Consider the following 22,168-nt stretch of genomic DNA (forward strand, 5'->3'; position numbering starts at 1 on the left):
GTCTGCTAGTATAAATATTGAAATATTTATAGGAGTATATCATAATGACAAGCACAGCACATTCTTGAGATGGAAAACATTCAGAGAGAGAAAGCCACTGAAGGGAATATGGAAACAAAAATGTGCACTATATGTAATTGGCAATTGGGGTTTTATAGCTTTTAGATGATTAACTCAAATATTTTTATTGGGAGTTCAGTCTTATCCAGTGATGGGGGTAAAATTGCTATCTTGATTTATCATGTTAGATTAGATTTTTTTTTTAAGCATTAAGGTGAATAAGTTCCAGTCTTAAACTCCAACTCCTGGGTCAACCTGGAAAATTATTTGCAGGGCAGGTTCAGTGTACTAGAGTGTGTATGTATCTGAAGGTTAGTGGTCCTGACCTTGGCTCCTGGGTGGGCTGCGGTGGCTGTGTGCTTGTCTTGGATCATCTCTGGACCCTTCTGTTTACTGAAACAACAAGCAAGCAGTGTCCAGGGAGGAGAGAGGAGTCACACAGGGAGCATCCTCAAAGGCAGCACCTCTCTCCTTTTCTTTCCCCTACTCAAACACACACACACACACACACACACACACGCAATCTGCATATGGAGACCGTCCTCGGAGCCCTGACCACCCACATGATCCATGGTCATCCAGTGAAATGAAAACGATGACTTTCCATTGACCCCTTCTTTAATGAATCTCTCATCTGCTAGAGGCGTTAGACATGTTGAAGCCACTTTCACTGAATATTTGTGCTAAAATATGATCCCATTGATGGTAAAACCATTATTCTGTGAATGTAGAAGAGAAGCTCTCCCACATTGATGCTCTGTAAAAGAGGAGAGCCCTCTTGGCTGTATAACCTGCTATTATGAAAGAGGTAATATTAACTTACCAACTCTGAGAACCTCATTTGATGTCAGGGAGGCTTTGAAAATAGTAAATTAAAAGGTGTCATAATGTGTTTGCACCACTAAATTGAAGAGCACCCCAGGTGAGGAAAGTCCCAGCTCTTGTGCAACAAGGATAAACAACTTTTAATTTCGGCTGCAGGTGACACACACACACACACACACACACACAAACACAGAGACTGAGGAGGTGCAGCTATACGAACATCACAGACACCTCCTGGAAATTCCCAGTGGTGGAGAGTAGTGACATCACATTCAATTAAACTGGTATTTTTAACACATTTCTCCTTTGTACAGTGTGATGTAAAGATGTCCCATCAGCTCTACAGGAATATGTTCAGTGCTTGGTCATTTAGTCTCTTCACTTACCAAAGTACAGGGACAGTTTTTGATAGGGTACAGACTTACATCATGAATTGGAAATAGCCTGGTTAAATACAGTGCATGTGTGTGTGTGTGTGTGTGTGTGTGTGTGTGTGTGTGTGTGTGTGTGTGTGTGTGTGTGTGTGTGTGTGTGTGTGTGTGTGTGTGTGTGTTCTGCCTGCTGCAGATCCAATCCTCTATCAAAAAGAGCTATGAAACCTTTGCATTTTGTGCCCTCTAGTGGCCATATTGAGTGTTAAAATGATTGCAGGAATATAAGAAACCACACAGTGAACATGTATAATTGCATACATGAATACATTTTAATGTCATCATAAACCATGTTTTTATATTATGTTACACAAATTGTATGGACAATTTAAGCTACTCTAGATCTAATTCTAAATCACAGCTGCAATGGCGATACTTACACTACTGATAGCAATTCCAAAAGTAGGTGTTTCAGTTACCTTTGAAAAAGACAATAAAACCATGTCATTTTATGTTAGAGACACAAATAGGAGCTGCTCATGTCAACGTCTCAAGTTGAACAGAATGTGAGCACACAGTCTGCTCCATGAAATGTTCAAATACTGATGTTTTCCCAACATATGAGTTTTACAGGTATCAGGCATACACATGCTGTGTACAAACACTAACTGACTGAATTATTGGAAGGTCAAACATTAAGCACTTACAGATTAACATTCATCAATTTTAAAAATATATTAGATTTACAATTCACATAAATATCAGTGCCAAAAGACTAAAATAGCTTAAACCCTAAAGAAGGTGAAATATTTAAGTTCACAATTCCATAATACAAACAAACATAAATTATAGTCTTTTTCTTAACTTTAATAAGATCCATGTGTCCATTTATATCTTATTACACCTACAGTGTTACAATAGACTATGATGGTTTGTTGTTTCATTTATTGTCTGTACTTTTGTTTTTATTTTTGCAGGGTTTTAATTGTTGCAAAAGTGCTGTAACTGTTTTATTAGGTATCATATGAGGTAAATAAAAGCTTATCCTCATGTGAAATTAATTCTTTTTTGCTTTAATCAAAGTCAGGCCAAGCATGGATCATCTAAGCTCACGGTGACTCTGACCTCCCTCCTTTTTTCTCTCTTTCTCAAGCCACATTTCCTATTCCCTGCACTATCTCTCATGGGGAGGATCATTCATCACGGCTGTCTAAACAGTCCGGTCACCCCATGATTAGTGACTCTTTTAGGTCAGATGTCTCGGTAGCACATACTAATTCAAACGGTCTGTGTGTGTCTGCATCTGCATATGTACTGTACATGGACAGATCTTTATCAGGGAAAGTTTGTGCATGCTTTAAACACTGTACATCATCCTGTAAGCAGCCGGCTATCAAACCCAGGTCTCCTGTGTGTGTATTCCCATTTCTCAGGACCCAGGTAGGAACTCATCAATTCTCTTCCGCCCCAACTGGTTTTGTGGATATCAGAATGGTGACAGACACCACAACTAAGTCGTCTGGTGGTGTATTCATCTGATCAAATGTTTCCTCCATCTGAGAGGGGAGAGGCAGGTTCTAATGAGAGTTACAGGTGTGTTTGTGTTACAGTGGTGTGTGTGTGTGCGGAGGTGAGTAGCAGAACAGGACGGTTCCTCCAGTTAAGCAGATAAGACGCCAGACTCATTATCATTCATATTCTCCTACAAGATCTATGACTATGGGGAACACATTTGTCAGCCAGGGTGTGTAATTTTCATTTCATTGAAGGACAAAAGAATTGAGGCTAATATTAATGAAAATGTATTTTGAAAACATTAACTAGTTTATTACATGTAATACCTGTTGAAAGACGTGGTTTGGAATGTTTATAGTAGTAAAGGTTTGAGGGTGTTTATATATAATTATTATTATTATATATTTGGATATTTTTTTTTAATTTTGTATCTGATGTGGGTGTGGTTGGTGAATGAAATTTCAAGATTTGTTATGATCTCATAATTTTTGTCTATCACCAAGAGAAAAAAAAGTTGAAGATGTACCAACATGAAAAACATCTCACAAGCCAAGCAACTACAGTTGCATTTGACCTCATATTTTCTACTTATTCAACATCTAAATATGTTGAGGGACATACTGTATTCACAAATATATAAAATGACAAAAAGCCAATGATTCATAGCAAAATTCAAAGTAAATCAAACAAAACAACATTTGAGACAAAATTTGCACCTCACTGCCAAGAAGTTGCGATACTGTGCTCTTCTGGGTCTATGATGCCCCTGAATGGGAAATTTCTGTTTCTCTAATGTCAGACAATACTTTATATATATTTGGAATAAAGCAGAGGTTTAAAGAGGAAGCTGAACATTTTTAAAAATAGTGGAGGAGGAAGTATCAATCACTCTAAACCTTAATAATTGCAAAAAAGAATGTTATTCATAAAGATGCTTCCCTGAGGGTGGCTTACCCAAAACAGAACAAAAAAAACACATAAAACATAGTACTGTATACTACACTATCTAATAATAATACTATACATTCACAAGTTACAATATTCAGTTCATTACAACATTTAAATGAGAGAAAACATTTGTCAACAGCTTCAAAATCCTAACTTTATTTAAAGACAGACGTTTTTTGAGAAGAAATGTCTTTACATTGCTACTCCAGGTTGTTGATGTGTTGCACTTTCAAAACCTGCACTTCATGCGGAGGTGTATATTTGCTCTGCAGCTTGTTCTTGACATAGTCATGTAGGCCATTTTGCATAGAGTCTGCACAGAGAATCTTGAGAGGAATGCACTGTAGTAACCAGCCCTGTATGCACATAACCATATTAACAAGGACAAATCAGACTTTTGCCATGTTAATTGGCGTTATCAGATGGTTGTGCCATTGAGTCTTACCAGGACTGTGTGACAGATGCTGCCGTGTATTTTGTCTCCAGCTCTGAGATACTGCAGGGAGCTCTTCACGAAGTCTTCCGGTGACAGGGTCAACATGTTGGTTGGCTGGAAACCTGCCATTCGAGTGGAGACCCCAAATGGAGCCACTGCCTGAGAAAACAAGAAGGACAGAGAGAAAGAGAACGTTATGAAAAGATTTTGTCAAGATTTTTCTTTTTGATCACTTTTAGGTTAATAAGAAAGCATTTCTTCTTCCTGTGATTTCAAAGACTTAGAGGTGGAGTCTCAATGAGAAGGAAAGTACCTGTACAATAATTCCTTTATCTTTGTACTCTGCTTGAAGACCTTGAGAAAATCTCTCCACAAACACCTATAAGGAGTAAGGTGATGATGCACACATTCATAAACAAATGCACATTGCACACACGTCAATATGTGCGTGCTCAAAAGCACCGACACACATTGACAAATTAGAGCATCAGTAATCATACAAAGTGAACCAGGGGAATTAGAGGTGTAATGGTGACTCTCTACTCACCTTAGATGCAGAGTACAGAGAGTACAGGGGGCAAGGAAAAGAAGCAATTCCAGACGAAATATTTACAATCACTCCTTTCCCCCTGTAGAGGAAGAACACACCATTGCACTCACATACCCACAACCAAGAAAGAATTATGTCTTACATTTGTGACTAGAAACCCCTGAAACATGTTTGTAAGATAATTTTTTTGCCTTTATTTGACTGTGGAAAGTACAGAGAGACAGGAAACAGCTAGAAAGACAGGTATGACATGCAACAAGGGTCCATGGCTGGATTCAAGCTGCAGACATTGTGGTTCTGTGGTATATGTTCCAGACAGTATGCTACTGGGGTATCCCACTGATTAACATGTAATGGTTTTATTGTATTATATGTAACAGTTAATGAAAAAAAACATGAGTAGGAAACCTGTTCACCATGCCTGGAAGGATTATTTTGCACATCTGTGGAAAAAAAGAGCATTTTCCGATTTGAGGCAAACATATGGGTTGACAGAGTTAATTTGTTAAAAAAAAGTTTAAGTAAATACAAACTCTTACCCTGACTATAGTTTTCACATTGCAGTTTATCATCCTTGTAATTGTCTGAAAGGATAGATAAACATGAATCACTCTTACAGGAAAGCTGTTTTCATTGATAAGGGAAAGGACATGTTAAAGAGCAGATACAAAGTAAGATTTAAAAAAAAAGGGTTCCTTAACTTTCTAAAAGGTTAAGAGAGTGAAGAGTTTAATTATCTGTGAGCCCTCTGAGGATCAACATTTAGGTGAGGAAACTAGCATTCAAAGTAATTTATTGCTAATGCAAACAGAACAAGTACATATGGGAACAACCCATAGGTTAGTGGTTCTTTATCTATAGTATAAGCTGCTGAGACACCACTGACCTGGTCCAACTCTGCACTCTCAAGGAATTTGCAGGGAATGAAGCTGGGCAGCATGCCTACATTGTTGACTGGAGCAGAAAAGCAAGAAAATCCAGGTTTATTGGGGGACAGACTACAGCGGTAAAGCAGCCGCTATCACTACCCTAAATAATGACTGTTTTCTTGTGTTCAGTCTCTTTGGAGCAAATAATGTTTTGAACATTGCATGAAAGAATGGAAAAATGTCCAACCTAAAACTCCAATGTTCAGGTCCTTCAGCTGATCCTCAACTTCGCTGAAGACATTTTCCTTTGTGAAGTCTGTTACTACCACTTTCACCTTCTGCCCTGTAGCATCACCTATGAAGAACGAGTAAGTGTGAAGTCAGCTGCATACAGTACAGCACTCTTACACACGACAAACAGCAGAGTTGTAAATGTAGTTACATATTTAAAAGCAGGCTCAACAAAATAGGTAAATATAGAGAGTAATTATCTTACGTATGTCCTTTGCTACCTGATCCAATGTCACTTTGGTTCGACTCATGATAACCACGTTCATGCCTTGCTCTGCCAGCTACAGGAAGCAGTAGTGACATGGTGGACAGGAGGAGAGAAAAAAAACATACAAATTGCCAAAGAGAGAAATTAGCAGACTTGTACCAGATAAAAGACATTTAAAGGATAGGTTCACAATTTTTCAAGTCTGTACTAAATTCCCTCTCTGTCTTTTCTTGGACAGTGTTTACCTGTTGAGCAGTAGTCGAGGAATACTATCAAAAAGAGGCCTCACTTTAGCTTCAGATAAACATCTGAATACATTTTTGCAAAGAAAATGTTTGTCCCCTATGACTTACACGGAAATCACATTTTGAAGAGATCTCTTGATGGCCAGCATGAACAGGAGGAATGATAACAGCAAGAAAAACGTGTGTCAGTGTTCATTTGGGAACCTGACTTTTGTTTCAGGAAATACTTGAAAAATGGTGAACCTGTGCTTTAAGCATATGACAATTTATTAAACAAACAACATGAGCCTAGATGATAAACAAACTAAAGTTATTTGCCATATGCTGCCAAGTGCAGAAATGTTTGTCATAAATGCAAAAAACAACAACAATGACTTACTGCAAATGCATATGCTCTTCCTATGCCCTCTGAAGCACCAGTCACCACTGAAACAGGGATGCAGAATGTTGTAAATTAATGTCATTAGTGCTTACATTTTCCTGCAGTTTCTATTCTAAACACCGGGAGCACTGTGAATCGGTGCTGCACTAGGTCATCCGCTCCTCCTCTGCTGTCAGACTACGTGTAGGACAAATCCCTTGTGTTTACTTGTTTACACTACACCCATCCTGTTCTAACAGACTGTACCGATACATCATGTTCCCCAGTCTTGGTAAATAATTTGCAGAGAACAGGAACTGCTTGTTTCTGAGTGCTCACTACTATCCCATTTCCCCATGACCCTGATTATCAAGATCACAGGCATTTTTCTTCACTGTGTTCAAATAGAAAGTGATGGGCATACATGTTCACCTGAGCTTGCTTTTATGTTTAGCCTCTTTTCATGTGTTCAGTTGAATAAATAAAAATTAATGCTCTTTACAAATGTGTTCACAATCCTTTTTCCTGACATGAGAACAGTGTCAGACTGCAAATCTCTTGGCTCTGCTGTTCTTTTTTTTTCTTCTTATTTTCCTGTAAAGCACTTTGTAACTTTGTTAATTGCTGTATAAACAAAGTTTATTATATTATTATAAAATATTTATAAGGCCCTACATACTAAGAATCCCTTTATATTCTGCATTCACACCAACATGGTGCAGTGTTTTTTCATTCTGGCACTGCACATATATCATTTACAATGACAACTTTGGCAGATTTACCACTCAAAATGTGTGGTAATGTTTTAAACAATGGATCTTTGAATTCAGACAGAAGTAGACAAAAGCTGGTGTTGTGTCTTCCCCCATCAATTGTTTCCCTAATCAATTGGTGTTTTCTCTTTCTCTTATAAATTCTTGCATTTCTCTTACAAACGCCTACCTAATCCCAACCAGATGTTTTACCGTAACCCCAAGACACCTATGTAATCATGGCCACACTTAAGACCCCATCTGTGAAGAGCAATGGTACAGGAAACAATATTTGAAGGGGAAACAGACACAAGACCAGCGGCTGGTGATTTTGCCTGCTGAGAATCACTGGCAGATTTTATTTGCTGTAGCTACTAGCTAGCTAATTAACATCAACCCTGTACATTGGTTAAAAATTACATCTCTGGCTGACATTTTAATGCAAAATGGTCTTAAATATGCATTTCATGGCTTTATACATAGACAATTTGACAATTTTTTGAACATTGTAGGACATTTTGGAATATACTGGACATAAAGTGTCGGTTTACCCCAAATTACCAAATAAAATCATATTTTCTCACTTACCTCTAGCAGTACGTAGACATGCTGATAATTTTGGTTTTATTTGCCCAGGTGCTGAGATATATGTTCCTGAGATTTCTAGTGCTATCATCATATCTGCAACAATTAAAAAATTCAACAACAACATGCCTTTCCAGAGTCAATGTCTGAGAGACTGGGACAGTGTTTATAGTCCAAGCTGTTGACAGTGTGTTCTTTGGCTTGTCCAGAGTAATGGGGACTCTGATTCTGGAAAGAGAGGTTTCTGTTGATATTTAAGTTGATATTTCTTAAATGCTTGAACACCACAAAACAATATTACATCCATCCCCACTGAAATGTGTTGGGGTGTTGGCAGAAATCTCAAAGACCTCCTGTCTATATGGGTAGACACCACCATGAATACAATAACTGAGGTAATACATATATATTTTGTTTGTGATTTGTATGAAACAACCACTTAATTTCCCTGTGACTGTCTCAACAGACCTACAAATCATTCAGCAACATCCACCTCTTGTGTGGCCCCTCAGAATATCAAATAGGTGTGTATTTAGCCTCTTTTAAATGAACCTGGCCTTGATCCAACATTACCTCATAATCCACTTATCCTTTATTCCAAACACTATTGAAAAGTTAAGTTGGTTGCCAAGCAGCTGCAAGTGAGCACTTAAGTATTGGGGACACATTTCACTCTTGTGTTTGCTAACAGTAGAGTAGTGAAACTGCTCCCCTAAGGGTTGCAACAGTGTAGTTTCTCTATTGTAATATTTATATATATATTATGAGTGCTGCCAGTGATACCACTGATAATACTTTATTGGTGAGGCATTGGATTGGCATACTTGGGACTAGGCCTGCAAGGATTAGTCGATTAATCGATCAGTCAATTGACAAAAAATTAATCAGGCATTATTTTGATAATGGCTTAATCATTTAAATCATTACTTAAGTGAAAATTCCCTAAAACTAGCTTCTCCAATGTGATGATTTGCTGCTTTTTTCCTGTTTCATTGTAAATTGAATTTAGAGACATTTGATGATGTCACCTTGGGCTCTGGGAAATTGTGATGGGCATTTCCCCCAATTTTCTGACATTTTATTGGCAAAACAATTAATTGATTAATTGAGAGAATAATAAACAGCATGTGAAGTGGTTGCAATGATGGTCAGTATCTCAAAATCTGAGGCAACTTGAGATTGACAAGCATCTCTGTGTGACATATGAAGTGATATGGATTTACAGGACTGTGATGGTGAAGAGAGAGCTGATTATTATATAGACATTCCTTGGGTATCTTTCTGAAGATTGTTGTGTTGTGTGTAAGTACACTGAGAGCCACTAAACCGGAGTCAAATTCCTTTTAATGCGAAAACATAATTGGCCGATAAAGGTGATTCTGATTCTGAAGACTAAGCTCTTAATTCACCAGGTGATCCATGTTCCAACCCTCATGTATGGTCAAGATCTCTGGTCACCAAAAGAATGAAAAATGTGCTTCTTTCACATATTATTTTGGCTCACCCTCAGGGTCAGAGTGAGGAAGTAGTAGCAAAATTGCTTCTCCTTCACATTGAAAAGTTGAACTGTTTGGGCATCCAATCAGGATGCCTCCCCGTGGATGTATGTCCAACTGGGGGGAGATTCTGTGACACACACATAACACAGTGGAGGAATATTCCTTCTGACCCAAAAACACTTCAGTGTTCCCCTGGAAAAGGTTGAAGAAGTGGCTGGGAAGAGGAATATCTGGGTCACTTACTGCCATCAATTCAGACTTAGATAGGAAAAATCTTTCTGGGATTCTTTAGCTGAGACACTAACATAGCTCATAAAGTGTAGCAACTGTTGAGCTTTACCCCTGTACCACCCGTACATCCATCATTTCTGACGTCTGTGGTTAAATATCATTGGAATCAGTAACAAAGATCAAGGCTGCTCAGTAACCAAACAATGCCTCTAATCTTTGTACAATTTGGAGTAATCAGTCCAAACCTCGGGGAGGTTTTCAGTGGCCTCAAATGTTTTTACATTTTCACTCTTCAGACTCTTACACCCAGAGGTCTGAATCAAGAATGTGAGATTAAACATTTGTCTCTAAAATATAAAAAATGTTGATAGCTTCATGATGGCTTTATAGTTTCATATTTCTAGATCTTGACACACACATTTAAAAATGTTAAAATTTGTAAATTTAACAGGTGTGTCATGTCCTTAATGTTATTTGATCTAACTAACATTTTATAGAAGGGTGTTAAGACCCCATCTCAGTACAAGAACTAAAAGACGTTGATTCTGATATACATGATGATGAATATGATGTAATGTTTATATATAAGAGGTATGTTGTGATATTTGTGATATTTTTGATGTATTGTTTTTTGAAGTATGGCCTTTGTACTCCTGCTTTTTTCTAGGTACTCTGTTGAATTAGTAATTGCTCTGAGGCGTTTATCACATGGACGGTTAACCGCACCCCAACCATCACCTTGGATGGTTAATAATACCTGTCGTCATAGAGCTTATCAGCTTATTGGTGTGCATGAAATATAAATATGGGTGTGTTTTCCATTTGTACAAACATTCTGACCTGATGAAGATCTGAGTAGGATCAAAGTGTTGTCCAGATTAAACTTTTATGGCTTGGAGTAAGTGTGCAGGCACTCCCTTTTTTCATTGATACTGCTTTCTAATAGCCTTGCACCTACATGATATGCATATAATTACTCTCAATGAACTGGTCTTCAATGGCTGCCATTGACAGCTAATGTTGTGCTAATCATGTTTAACAATAACCAGAGCAAATGACCTATTATCACATATTGGGGTTAGAAAAAGACTCATTACTCATCAAATGCTCTTGTGTCAATAGATAAACAGAAAGTATTACAGGAAAAAGTATAATCTGATGATATTAGATTACATAATATTGGGATCTTCTGTGTCAAACAAATAAACAAGTTGATAGCAATGGTCTTCATTCATTGAAAAGAATCTCAGACATGGCTCTGGCATTTTCTCCTACGCAAATGAGTTCTGTGAATAACTACTACAAATCTGTGCACCGACTTGTGTATGCCTGCAGTAACACAAAGATTCATACAGACAACGTTAAGTAAAACTAGCCTTTACCAAGTCTTTACCAAAACCTCAGTCTATTTTCTATTTTTTGTTTTAACCAGTGCTTGTTACTTTCCTGTTTATCTAGAACGTCCACAGTGTGCCAGAAAACAGTTTTCATTGTTCCCATGGAAACCATCTTGTATGCTGATCCACAGAGAGATGATTGAGCTCCATTAACAGAATCTTATGATTTCGAGAAGTTTGGAGGGAAATGTGTTAAAAAAGTAAAAAAGATAAAGAAGCTAAGATTGGGATGTGTTGCTGTTTACTGTCTATTTTTTTTATCCCTCCACTGGGTGAGACAAAGCAAAACACTTTGAAAATACTCAACGTTGAAAGAGATGCAAATGTGGTTTCACATTGTCTAATGAGAAATTAATGGAGATGCAGCCATCAGAACATACTGTTCTGATGGCTGTTTTTCCTGAATGCTGGAATGGAATGAAAATGGACTTTGGAGTGAGAGGAAAGATTGACTCAGTATTCTGTGTTTTTTATGAAGCTTTCTTTAGTACAATGGAGGATTGAATCACCTCTTCAGAAGATGCTAATGGAAATACTGTAAACTGATCATTGATCACATTGAGACTGTTTATTGGAAGCTTACAAGTTTGAATCATGCACTAGCTGGATAACGTCCCTTCCTCATCATCCTTAGTCATTTCTGAGGATTTACCCTGAAGGCACTTTATTGCGCATGTTTTATGATTTGATAGTTCATTCTGTGGATAGTGTTATCTTCTTTGACCAGTGATACTGGTTTTCCCCTCTTGTCATAAATCAATTATTATAATTTAACCCTAACCTCATCGGCAGTGGATATTTTGCAGATCTAAACAGCTGTTCAATATACTTTAAAAGGACAGTCAAAATTTGACACCTAAGGTTCATACATTACACAAGTGTACGGTTGCGTAACAGTGAAAAGTCTTAACAAGTCCAGAACAGGAAAAACGAATTCAAAACTTGTCTTCACACAACAGTAAGCTCAGACATGAAAACTATTATAACATTTGTTTTCCTTTCTTGAATGCACAGACACATTCTGACGAGTGAACTTTGACACATATTAATGTAATGTATGTAGCTCAGTAATAATTTAACATACATACAGTATAGAGTATATACGCATATATACACATATAAATACACCGATGTAGTTTTCTATCACAAAAGTATTAAAATAATACCGATTGTGACTGATATATAAATTGATTGTCCTGATGTTTCATATCCCACGCATATAATATTAGTCACAGTGTGATCTACTGTTGGTTTGGCATACAGTACACGCACACACACACACACAGATGTGTTTCCATCACTTCAGAGGACATTATGTTGACATATATTAATTTCCTGGAGACTTACCCTAACCCTAACCATAACCACTACTTCCTTACTTACCTTAACTTTAAACCAAGTCTCCCCCCTAAAATGAATGATTTACATTATGAGGACTTTCTTTTGGTGCCCAAAAGGGAGGCGAGTCGCCACATGTGAATGTGTAAATAGATTTATGTCCCCGCAACATGAGGACTACACACATACACACACACATCCACAAACACAGAGCTTACCTGCCCACTCTCCCATGAATGTGAAGAAACATTTTGGCAGTGGAAACCACTTCTTTGGATAAAGCATCTTACTGAAAAGCAGCAGTTTCACTCCATAGTAGACAACAACTGCAGCACCGAGGGAAGTGAAAAACAATTCCATTAAATCCATACTTGTCTGGTACAACAAGTTCAGGCTTTAAGATTCTCTGTGTCTGTGTCTGTGGTAGTGATTCTCTAAAACAAAGAATGACAGAAAGTGAGTATAACTCTGCGAGAGGACACTCCCATTTCAAGAACACACACACACACACACACACACACACACACACACACACACACACACACACTCACATACCCGCACTCAGACTCTCTCACTACCTCTGACTTGCATGCAAACACACACACACACACACACGTACACATACCCGCACTCAGACTCTCACACTATCTCTGACTTGCATACAAACACAGACACACACACACACACACACACACACACACACACACACACACACACACACACTCACATACCCGCACTCAGACTCTCACACTATCTCTGACTTGCATACAAACACAGACACACACACACACACACACACACACACACACACACACACACACACACACACAAATAGTGGTGCTACTCATATGATTCCTTATAGAGTATGGTCTAGACTTGCTCTATGTGAAAAGTGCCCTGAGATAACTTTTGTTATGATTTGGTGCTATATAATTAAAACTGAAATGAAAAATTGAATTGAATTAGAAACTCAACCATTAGAAATTCAAGGGTGATCATTGATGGTTGAGTGAAGTCAATTTCATTTGTAAAGCCCAATCAATCACAAATCACAAATTTGCCTCAAGGGGCTTTACAATCTATACAGAAATACAACATCCTGCGTCCTTAGACCCTTGATTGAAATAAAGAAAAATTCCCTAAAAAACCCTTTAATGGAGAAAAAAATGGAAGAAACCTCAGGAAGGGCAACAGAGGAGAGATCCCTCTCCCAGGACGGACAGACATGAACTATATGTTGTGTGTACAGAATAGAACAAGAAAGACAAAATACAGCATGGAAAACAAGATGGCAAAATTAAAATGGATTTATAGTATACATGAAGAATGTGTTCAGGAGTGATGCCGAGCAACTTCCAGGCGCTGCCAGAATAGGACCTGAGCCATGACTTTCATCACCATGGAGACCTTGGCAGAGGACAGACTACACATGCACACAGGGAAGACTCACATCACACTATTCAGGCGTGAGAAGGCAAGAAACCACATACACAGGAGAGATAGAAAGATAAGGACATCATTCACACAGGAGAGGAAGAGACATGAAATGAAGCTGAATCTCCTGCAGGATAAGGAACCAGATCCAAAAAATCTGGAAATGGCATAGACAGCCAGGGAAGCAGAGAAGAATGGGTGCAAGAATGGGTGATGGTCCAGCAAAGAGATGCCTGACAGAAAAGACAGAAAATAGAGAGAGAGAGTTTGAAAAGAAAGACTCAGCCCAGTTAAAAGCTTCTTTGATAAATGAACGGTTATTTGTCACAAGGTTATTGACCCAGTTGACTCAGCAATTTTATGAGCTGACCTCAGTCCCTTCACTTTGGACACTTTGTTCCACTGGTGAACTGCAAAGTTTTTGTGTCTTTATTTATTGACCTACCTGGTTAACACTCTATCCCCCTACACTGCAGAGGATATAAAAAAAGAAATTAGATAAAAACTTAATCATAAATAAAAGAAGTGATGTTTCTGCAACCACTGCCCACGGATACATTGAATCTCGACATTTCTGAACCAGAAATACTTTTCATATCAACATTTCTAGATACGCGTATATCAATGTTAGTGTTTTAACCGTTTGTGGCGCTTTTGAGGTGCTTTGGGTGTTTTGAGGGAATAGGCTATGATAACTAGGGGTGGGGGAAAAAATCAGTTCTAATATGCATCTTGATGTGGATGATTTTGCATCGATTCACAAATGATTTTAGTTAGCTTTTACTCCAAAGCCAAAGGTACTCATTGCCATAATGACACTGCATCCTGGCAGCAGCTGTAACTTGTTTTGTTTTTAGTATAAACTGGGTTCCGCTGGCTAGAGAAAAGCCACTATGACATAATCGTTTCCGTAATGTTTACAGAGCCTCTTTATTGATTTTTGAAGCCAAACTGCAATTGATGCAGTTTAGTTTTAATTAATAAAATACCTATGTAGTTTTGGTAGCCCGGGCAGATTTGGCATTGACACAGATGATAACTTTGGGTTACGAAATTAAGCTCGGTCCTCTGAAACATGAGTGAGGTATCTCACTATGGGACATGCTCCCTGCGCTGTCCCCAGAAGCTATTTTACAGTTATTAGTTAGTTAGTTACATATAGGTTTTTTTGTATGTGAAATGTTAATGTATATAATGTCATGGTAAACTATGCTTTCTTTATGTTTTTCAATAGATTCTTATATGTCGGCCAATGAAAATTACCATAGCAGTATAAAAAAAAAAGTAGTACTAAAAAAAGTACTATTTTATATGAATTTATACTGTTTCATATGAGTTTCTATAGTCAAAAACATATGAATCACATATTACAGTGACATGACTTCATTTTCCCCCATACTGATACTGTCTGCAATTGGATCAAACTGAGTTCTGGGTTTTCCCTGGATTTTTCTGAGACAAAAGTGGCAAAGTCTGGAGAACGTGTGTGGTGCTGCAAACAGTTTGTGTGCACACCATTAGAGTGTCATGCACCTAAGTGAAAAAATCACGATTTGACAGATGAAAGTGTCCACAGGGATTTAAGTTCTATATCAAGATGGAACAAGAAGATGAAGAATAAAGGTTGTGACAAATGACTGATTATTTTGTAGGCCTGGAACGATATGCTTATCTCCTGATTCAGTTCTTGGATGCTGATTCGAAACAAAATGATTCTCAATTCAAAACCAATGCTTGATTGAATGAATAGATAAGGGGGCACTATTTTCAGTCTCTTGTTCCAGTATACTATGTGCCAACCATTCACTGGTGTCAATACAATATGAAACATACATAACAGATAAGATAAATGGTCCACAGCCTTTTCATTTTAAAATGTTAATTGCATTAATGAATGAATTAATTCATTTGAAAGCATCTTATAGTCTCCTGCCTGTATGAGAATAAAAAACTGGGGGAGGCAGAGCGCTCGGCTGTGTTGTTATTCAAGAGGTAATGCAGGCCAAAACATGTTTTTTGAGCTATAAACTAAATTATATGACTGGGTGTATGTGATGTGCTGTTGGGTGTAGCTTTGTATTTTGCATTTTGTATGGTGTGTTCTGTGTGTTTTTTGCTTTTTACCGTTTGTTGTTGTGCTGTCGTATGTTTTGATTGTGGGGGACTGCAGATGCAAATTAGCTTTGAGCTAACTCCGGTGCAGTGCATCTTTAATGTTTAAAAACTGCAAACTGTCCCAATCAATAAATCAAATCAAATCTGAAATCTTACACATCAATGCAGGTGTTAATATTGACATTGACACCAAATTAATTTAAAAAAAAATAAAAAATCAGCATTTCATGGATTGAAAATGTCTTAACCTGTCATCTGCTGTGTAAAATCAGCCCTGAATAGGCAGGGCGAATGCTGACGTATAGTTGACCGTTTGGTAGTTCTCTACATCATGAAATTTATATAAATGGTAGAATGATAGTGCCCATCTCGCCCAGCCCTGCACTTTAAATATATGCTGATCGAGAGAGACAGTTAAACACATCAGGAGCTAAGCAGCTTCAGCAGTGCTGGCCTGTTTGAGGTGATCTCTCTGTCTGTGGCTGTCTGTGGGAGGAAGCTGCTGGCAGCCACAAAAACAACAGAAATCCTCCTTGCATCTCGCCTTGTAGCTCCTCAGCTCTCTGGCTGTCTGTTCCTTTGGTTATCATCTTGTTTTAAACTATTAAATCATGGTGTGACTGGAGTTCTGCCAAAACTGTCTGTCCTGTCTGTCAGCTGAGCCTGTCCACTGCAGAGCAGCTACTCCGAAACTGGACATGTCCACTGTGGAGCAGAGCTGCGGTTGGACAGGTTCAGTTACGACTCTGGTTACACCGCAATTTAATGTTTGCCCAGCAAACCCAGAGGCTGACTTGGCTAAGTGACGTCTCCAAGAATCTACTGTGACCTAACTTCAAAGACAGGATGACCAACTCATGGACAGCCAAATAGTGCATCAGCCTTGTTTCTGCTATTATGTAGACTGTCTGGGTCTTAAAATGTAAATAGCATCTATTTTAGGTTTAAATCTGAAATCACTTCTTTGTTAAATTGTCATAATTTATACATCAGCATATTCAAACAAGGGGCAGGCAAAAGTGGTTTTGCATGTTTGGAGTGTGTTCTAAGTTGTAAACAAAGGAGACGAACGAGGTTTGAGCTGTGAAAATAAATTAACTAGCAGATATCCATCTGTTTAAATGAAATGTGTATGTTTTTAGCAGGAACACTGAAAATATCATTGAGGGTATTACAGCTCATACAAAAGATCTCAACCAATGAGAGAACAACATAAACATCCAGTCAACAAACAGCCAGTAGAAATCACTTTTTTGCTAATCCAACATTTAAAAAAAACCCTCTACGCTACAAAATGAATATAAAACATTAATGACAGAGGTTTTAAGTGACATTGTCTGTATAGTAATGTCTATCAAAATGGCTGATGTCAGATCAGCTATAATTATCTTAGCAGGCTGGAAATATATTTGGCAGCTAACCAGCAATGTTGTAGTCACTTCTGGTCAGAGTGACCTGGTACAGTAAGCTGGTCACTCACAATCAACTGCAAACCGGCTAAAGATAAAGTTGGCGCCATGGAATCTGTGTTTGTCCTGACTGTGATGACTTTGGCTACCCTTGTTGCATCTGGTTGGATACTTGCCCACTTGGATCATTATAAAACCCACAACTGATGGATGAAGCTCTGCACGGAAGAGTCACCTACACTTATTAAAACCAGTATGCCTGCTGTTATAACAGTTTTGTTAAAACAATAAACTTAAATTTCTTAAACTCACCTTGTCACTTTTAACTCCTTGGTGTATTTGTTTCTTTGTACGTTACTGTGTTTTTTATGTCAACAAGCTGTTAAAAACTAATTGCCCCTGGTGGGATTAATAACGTTGTTTGTTTATTTATTTATTTAATTATTTGTAGATACTGGTCTCAGATACTGGTACCAGCTCATTGACTCTTTGTTGTGGCTGAAAGTGGAATTGTAGCTCATTTTTGTGAGTGATAATGAGGGTTAAATACCATGTCATCAAGGGTGACCTTGGAAAATAACAAGAGCTTGAAACAACCTGACGGATTTTGTTTCAAACAGAAAAAAAAAAGTAAACACTACTGGGTGCAGGGCAGCTTCTCTGGATTTCCTCTGTGCCAGACTGACCCTCCAAAATCCATCTCAGAGATTGCTACTAGGATGTAGTTCAAGATTCTGATCGAGCAGGCCAGCAAACTGCCCACGTCTGAGGTCAAATTTCCCACTTAAAACATTCATTCTTTATGGAAAAAACATTCAGCTGAAATTTGGTCGGGCTGTGTTGAACACAGATTCCAAAATCTGGCACAGAAGGATATTCACGGAGAATGTCCTGCAATAGATAAACAAGGAAGCGTACAACAGGTCATGCACTGTTTGTAATAGCCAGGATGAAACTACAGAGCATATTGTTCCGGAGTGTCCTGCTCTTCGCTGTTCTGGCAGAGAGTCGCAGGACTACTTAAAAGCCACTGCAAAGCCAGCCTGGCACATTGTGCAGGATGGAAACAAGGACTAGACTTTGTTATTTGTCATCACAAGAGCTTGTGCATCTGTGAATGTACGGCTCATTAACACTGTTCTTGCATTCATGAGGCACGATGTGTTTACTTCAAGGAACTTTGAATTACGTGAACAGAAAAAAACAAATACCAAGGAGATTCAACTGAACTTTAATTTTTGAACAATTAAGAATGAAGTCAGATTCATATCTTGTGTATTTAAGTTTGAGTTATTTTTATTGGTTTATGAAAAGTGTTATTTATTTTTTGAATATTATCATCACTTGTACAGGGGTATGGTTTTTCTTTTTGATTTTTGCCTATAATGTACATATGATTTTGTTGTAATTAGGTCTTGTTTTATTTTGTCATACACATGGGGAGTGATTATTTTTTATTTTATTTACACCTGGCATGTTGTGCTAGAGATTTTTGGATTTTGATTTTAGACATAAGTTTTTGTTTAGGGAGTTTTGATTAGTCAGTTCATACACTGGTTATAACATTCTTAGTTTGTTCATTTTGGATGTATACCTTAGCAATGGTGTAGGCAAACGGGCTGAACACAAGCTAAAGTTTTCTGCCTCTTTGTTTTTACATAAAGGTGGGTTAATATTCCTCAAAATCACATGCATGTACCATGTATAAGGAATAAGAGTGTTGTGAATCATTTGTGATGACATGCAACGTTAGAGTTGAGTGGGTTTGCAGTAATGTGTCGAAATATCGAGATGTTTAGCTATACCTGTTGTTAATGAGTAAGGTAGAATACACAGTACAATAGAAATGCTAATGAAACATGTAAAAGGGGTTTGTTTTGGCTTGTAGTAATAGTTGCTCACTGTGAGGTTGTATATTATTGTTTTACGTGCAATGTGACGAAAGTGTCGAACTTGGGAAAATCTAAGTTGCAGTGACCAAATGAGAACAAATAGTTTTTTTGTGTTCTACTGGTTAATATGTAATTTAAGCGCAACTGAAGAACAAGGACACTTAAGGACATTTTGGTTATTTCACAGTGCTTCAGTTTCAATGTATTTACCTATGCCATGGTTACTAATGTATTTTTCTGAAGATATTGTAGATATCTCTTGTATTTGAGGATACAGTAACTTACCTGATGCTACATTGAGCATTTAGTTGACCACCTCAGGGAGTCAAGTGTGAAGTATTATGATGTTGAAGAAGCAGAATAAATCCTGCAGTTGAGCTGAACGCAAGCTAAAATTTTCTGCCTCTTTGTTTTTACATAAAGCTGCAGGGTGTATGAACACACCCCTCCTGATGCCCACCAGGCCAGGGGGGCAACATATAGACTCACATACTTGATGATATCTGATCCAGTATTTTAGGCAGTATTAGAAGCATTTCCAATACTGGTATCGGTATTGGAGCAACTCTATTATCAAATGCCACCAGGCATTTAATAGACGCCACCAGCCATTAGAATAGCGTTTAGGAAACTGAGATGAATTGTGACCCTTTTGGCTTTCGATAGTTGAGCTAAACAGTGGGCTTCGCAGCTGCAATACTCATTATGCCCACTATAGCAGGCAGGCTGGCCTGCTGCACTGCAGGTGGGGTTATGTCTCCTGCCTGTGGTACTGTGTGGGGCTGCACAGCCATGTTCCTCTTTTATTTTCATTGTTTTTATTGTTTTCATTAATAAATGTGGCTGTGCCCTCGGTTTGGGACCTAGATACGCGCCAGAAAATAATTTTATTAATGATTTCTTTTGGGGGAAGGGACACTGGTGTGGTGGTGGTCCCCTTGCATCTGACAGCAAAGGGTTACTTAGCCCCTGCAACCTTGAGGTCTTGCAGCTTGCTCTGACCCTGTGCGCCCACCTGGGGTTGGGAATGACATTTTGGGATGCGGTAACCTATTTGGACCACGGTTTGAGCAAACATCTTCTGGCGTGCAGTGGGGGGAGGAGGTGGCACCTTTCTGGGGACACACAGCTGTAGTGCTTTATCTTCTTCTTTTCCTCACAACACCTCTGCATGGTGGCTACTGCTGGGCTGAACAAGCCATTCGGGTCCACAGGGACGTTGAGGAGCTGAGTCGTCTCCTTCTGAGAAAGACTGGATAGGTTCAGCCATCTTGCTCTCTCCTGAGCGATCATCAGGATCATGGCTCTTCTGGAGGCCTGGACAGCGCAGGCAGAGATTCATCAACATGCAGACTTTGTCCCACAGGGCTGGGGTGGGTGAGATTGACATGTAATTCAGCCTGGTCAGCAGCAGCGACAATGTGTTCAGTGCCGTCACTGACATGGCCACTGCCTTGTAGCCTTTTTCAGTCAGTGATGACTGAAAACACATGGCTTTGGAAGGCAGGAAAGGGCCTGCCAAAATCATGGTGGACTTCTGTGTTGGGTGGAGGTGGGATGCCAGCAAAGGTTCAACCGGAGGCAGGTGGGAGAAACCTTTTTCCTCCATGTTGTCCCAGTCCAGCACCAACCCTCCGTGGATGTTGGTGGAGGGGGGATTACGTCTTCTTCAGACCCAAGGCTAATGGACTATTCACCTGATTCGGAGTCCCCCGCTACATCAATGTGCTCCACCATCAGGTTGGTCTAGAGCTCACTGGGGTCAGCTTGTGGGGCAACAGCGTTGAGTTGCTTACTCTAGCTGGCCCCAATTATAGGGGCCAGCTGACCCCTATAATTGCATCCCACACATGTTGTAAGTGACAGTTTCTATATATAAAGAGATAAAAGAAAACAAAAAGATAATGGGTGTGCTTCTCAGTCTGCCATAATATCTAAAAACAGAGTTGTAGACTCTGTTTAAAAGTGATCCATTTTAATTATAGACTGTATTGAACAAAATAACAATAATGAAAGCAGTAAGACCACTTATAATCTGAGTAACTGTTTCATCTCAGTCTCTGATTTAACTCACCATACAAGTGTATTACCAATAGATGCCCAACAGATGTCGCCATTTTGACTGTATCAAATGCTTTGAAACAGTGAATCACTGTCAGTGCAATTGTTTCATATTGACTCAGTGTTTCAGAAAGCTTTGTTTCCCCCATCACTACTATCTACACCATGCAACCAAAAATACATGTGTATCACCACAAAGATGAAAAGAGAAACAAACTCAAACAAACTTTGCTTACCTGAGGAAAACTTCACTCACAAAACTTGCAGCATGCTCACATGAACACAGTTACACAGACATCACTCCCTCTCCTTCCTTAAATAGGTCCTACGAGCAGTTTAGTCAGAACTATCTCTCTCTCAGGGGTGTCTCTCAGATGTACAACAAGTAAATGACAATATTACTTTTATCAGTAGACACTGTATCTGTACAAACATGACTTTAAATATTCCTCTCCAACTTGCCAAGACACTAATCATATCACAAATAAACAAATTATAATTAACAAAACATTAAACCCACAATAAACCCCTCCTCATGCTTTGTTTAACCCATTGCATCATTAATGATGTCATTAAGAGCATTAAGTGTTTGGTTGCCACCCATGAATGTATGTTGCCACCTACAGCATGGTGAGAATTTTAACAAACCAAAGAAAGCTAATGTTTAAATTCAGAGGCTGTACACTAAATCAATAAATAACTAAACTGAACAATACTGGACTTTCTTGAGTTAAGTAGTATATGTAATGTTATGTGATGTAACAATAACAAAACAT

At 38.5% G+C, this 22,168-nt stretch overlaps 1 protein-coding gene across 1 annotated transcript; it reads right to left on the minus strand.

Moving 5' to 3' along the window:
• Positions 1-1,566: 1,566 nt before the first annotated feature.
• On the minus strand, positions 1,567-12,930 carry hsd17b3 (hydroxysteroid (17-beta) dehydrogenase 3). The gene is made up of 11 exons (XM_067612674.1): positions 12,700-12,930; positions 6,698-6,744; positions 6,071-6,146; positions 5,822-5,929; positions 5,592-5,659; positions 5,245-5,289; positions 5,114-5,148; positions 4,703-4,784; positions 4,469-4,534; positions 4,165-4,314; positions 1,567-4,075 (listed from the first exon to the last, which is right to left on the minus strand). Exons 1-11 carry the CDS (start codon positions 12,848-12,850, stop codon positions 3,920-3,922), a joined length of 984 nt encoding a protein of 327 aa, XP_067468775.1. The 5' UTR covers positions 12,851-12,930; the 3' UTR covers positions 1,567-3,919.
• Between the last annotated feature and the right edge of the window lie 9,238 nt (positions 12,931-22,168).

Source organism: Thunnus thynnus, chromosome 2 (genome assembly GCF_963924715.1).
Source record: "Thunnus thynnus chromosome 2, fThuThy2.1, whole genome shotgun sequence".
In the NCBI taxonomy this organism is placed as follows: Eukaryota; Metazoa; Chordata; class Actinopteri; order Scombriformes; family Scombridae; genus Thunnus; species Thunnus thynnus.

What these genes read in the sequence shown, in the direction of transcription:
- hsd17b3 (XM_067612674.1), bottom strand. Translation starts at nt 12,850, where the DNA reads ATGGATTTAATGGAATTGTTTTTCACTTCCCTCGGTGCTGCAGTTGTT. An exon ending in CCTGAACATTGGAGTTTTAG is followed by an intron (nt 5,660 to 5,821) that starts GTTGGACATTTT and finishes TTTCTGCTCCAG; the next exon opens with TCAACAATGTAGGCATGCTG. An exon ending in GCATCTGTCACACAGTCCTG is followed by an intron (nt 4,076 to 4,164) that starts GTAAGACTCAAT and finishes ATGTGCATACAG; the next exon opens with GGCTGGTTACTACAGTGCAT.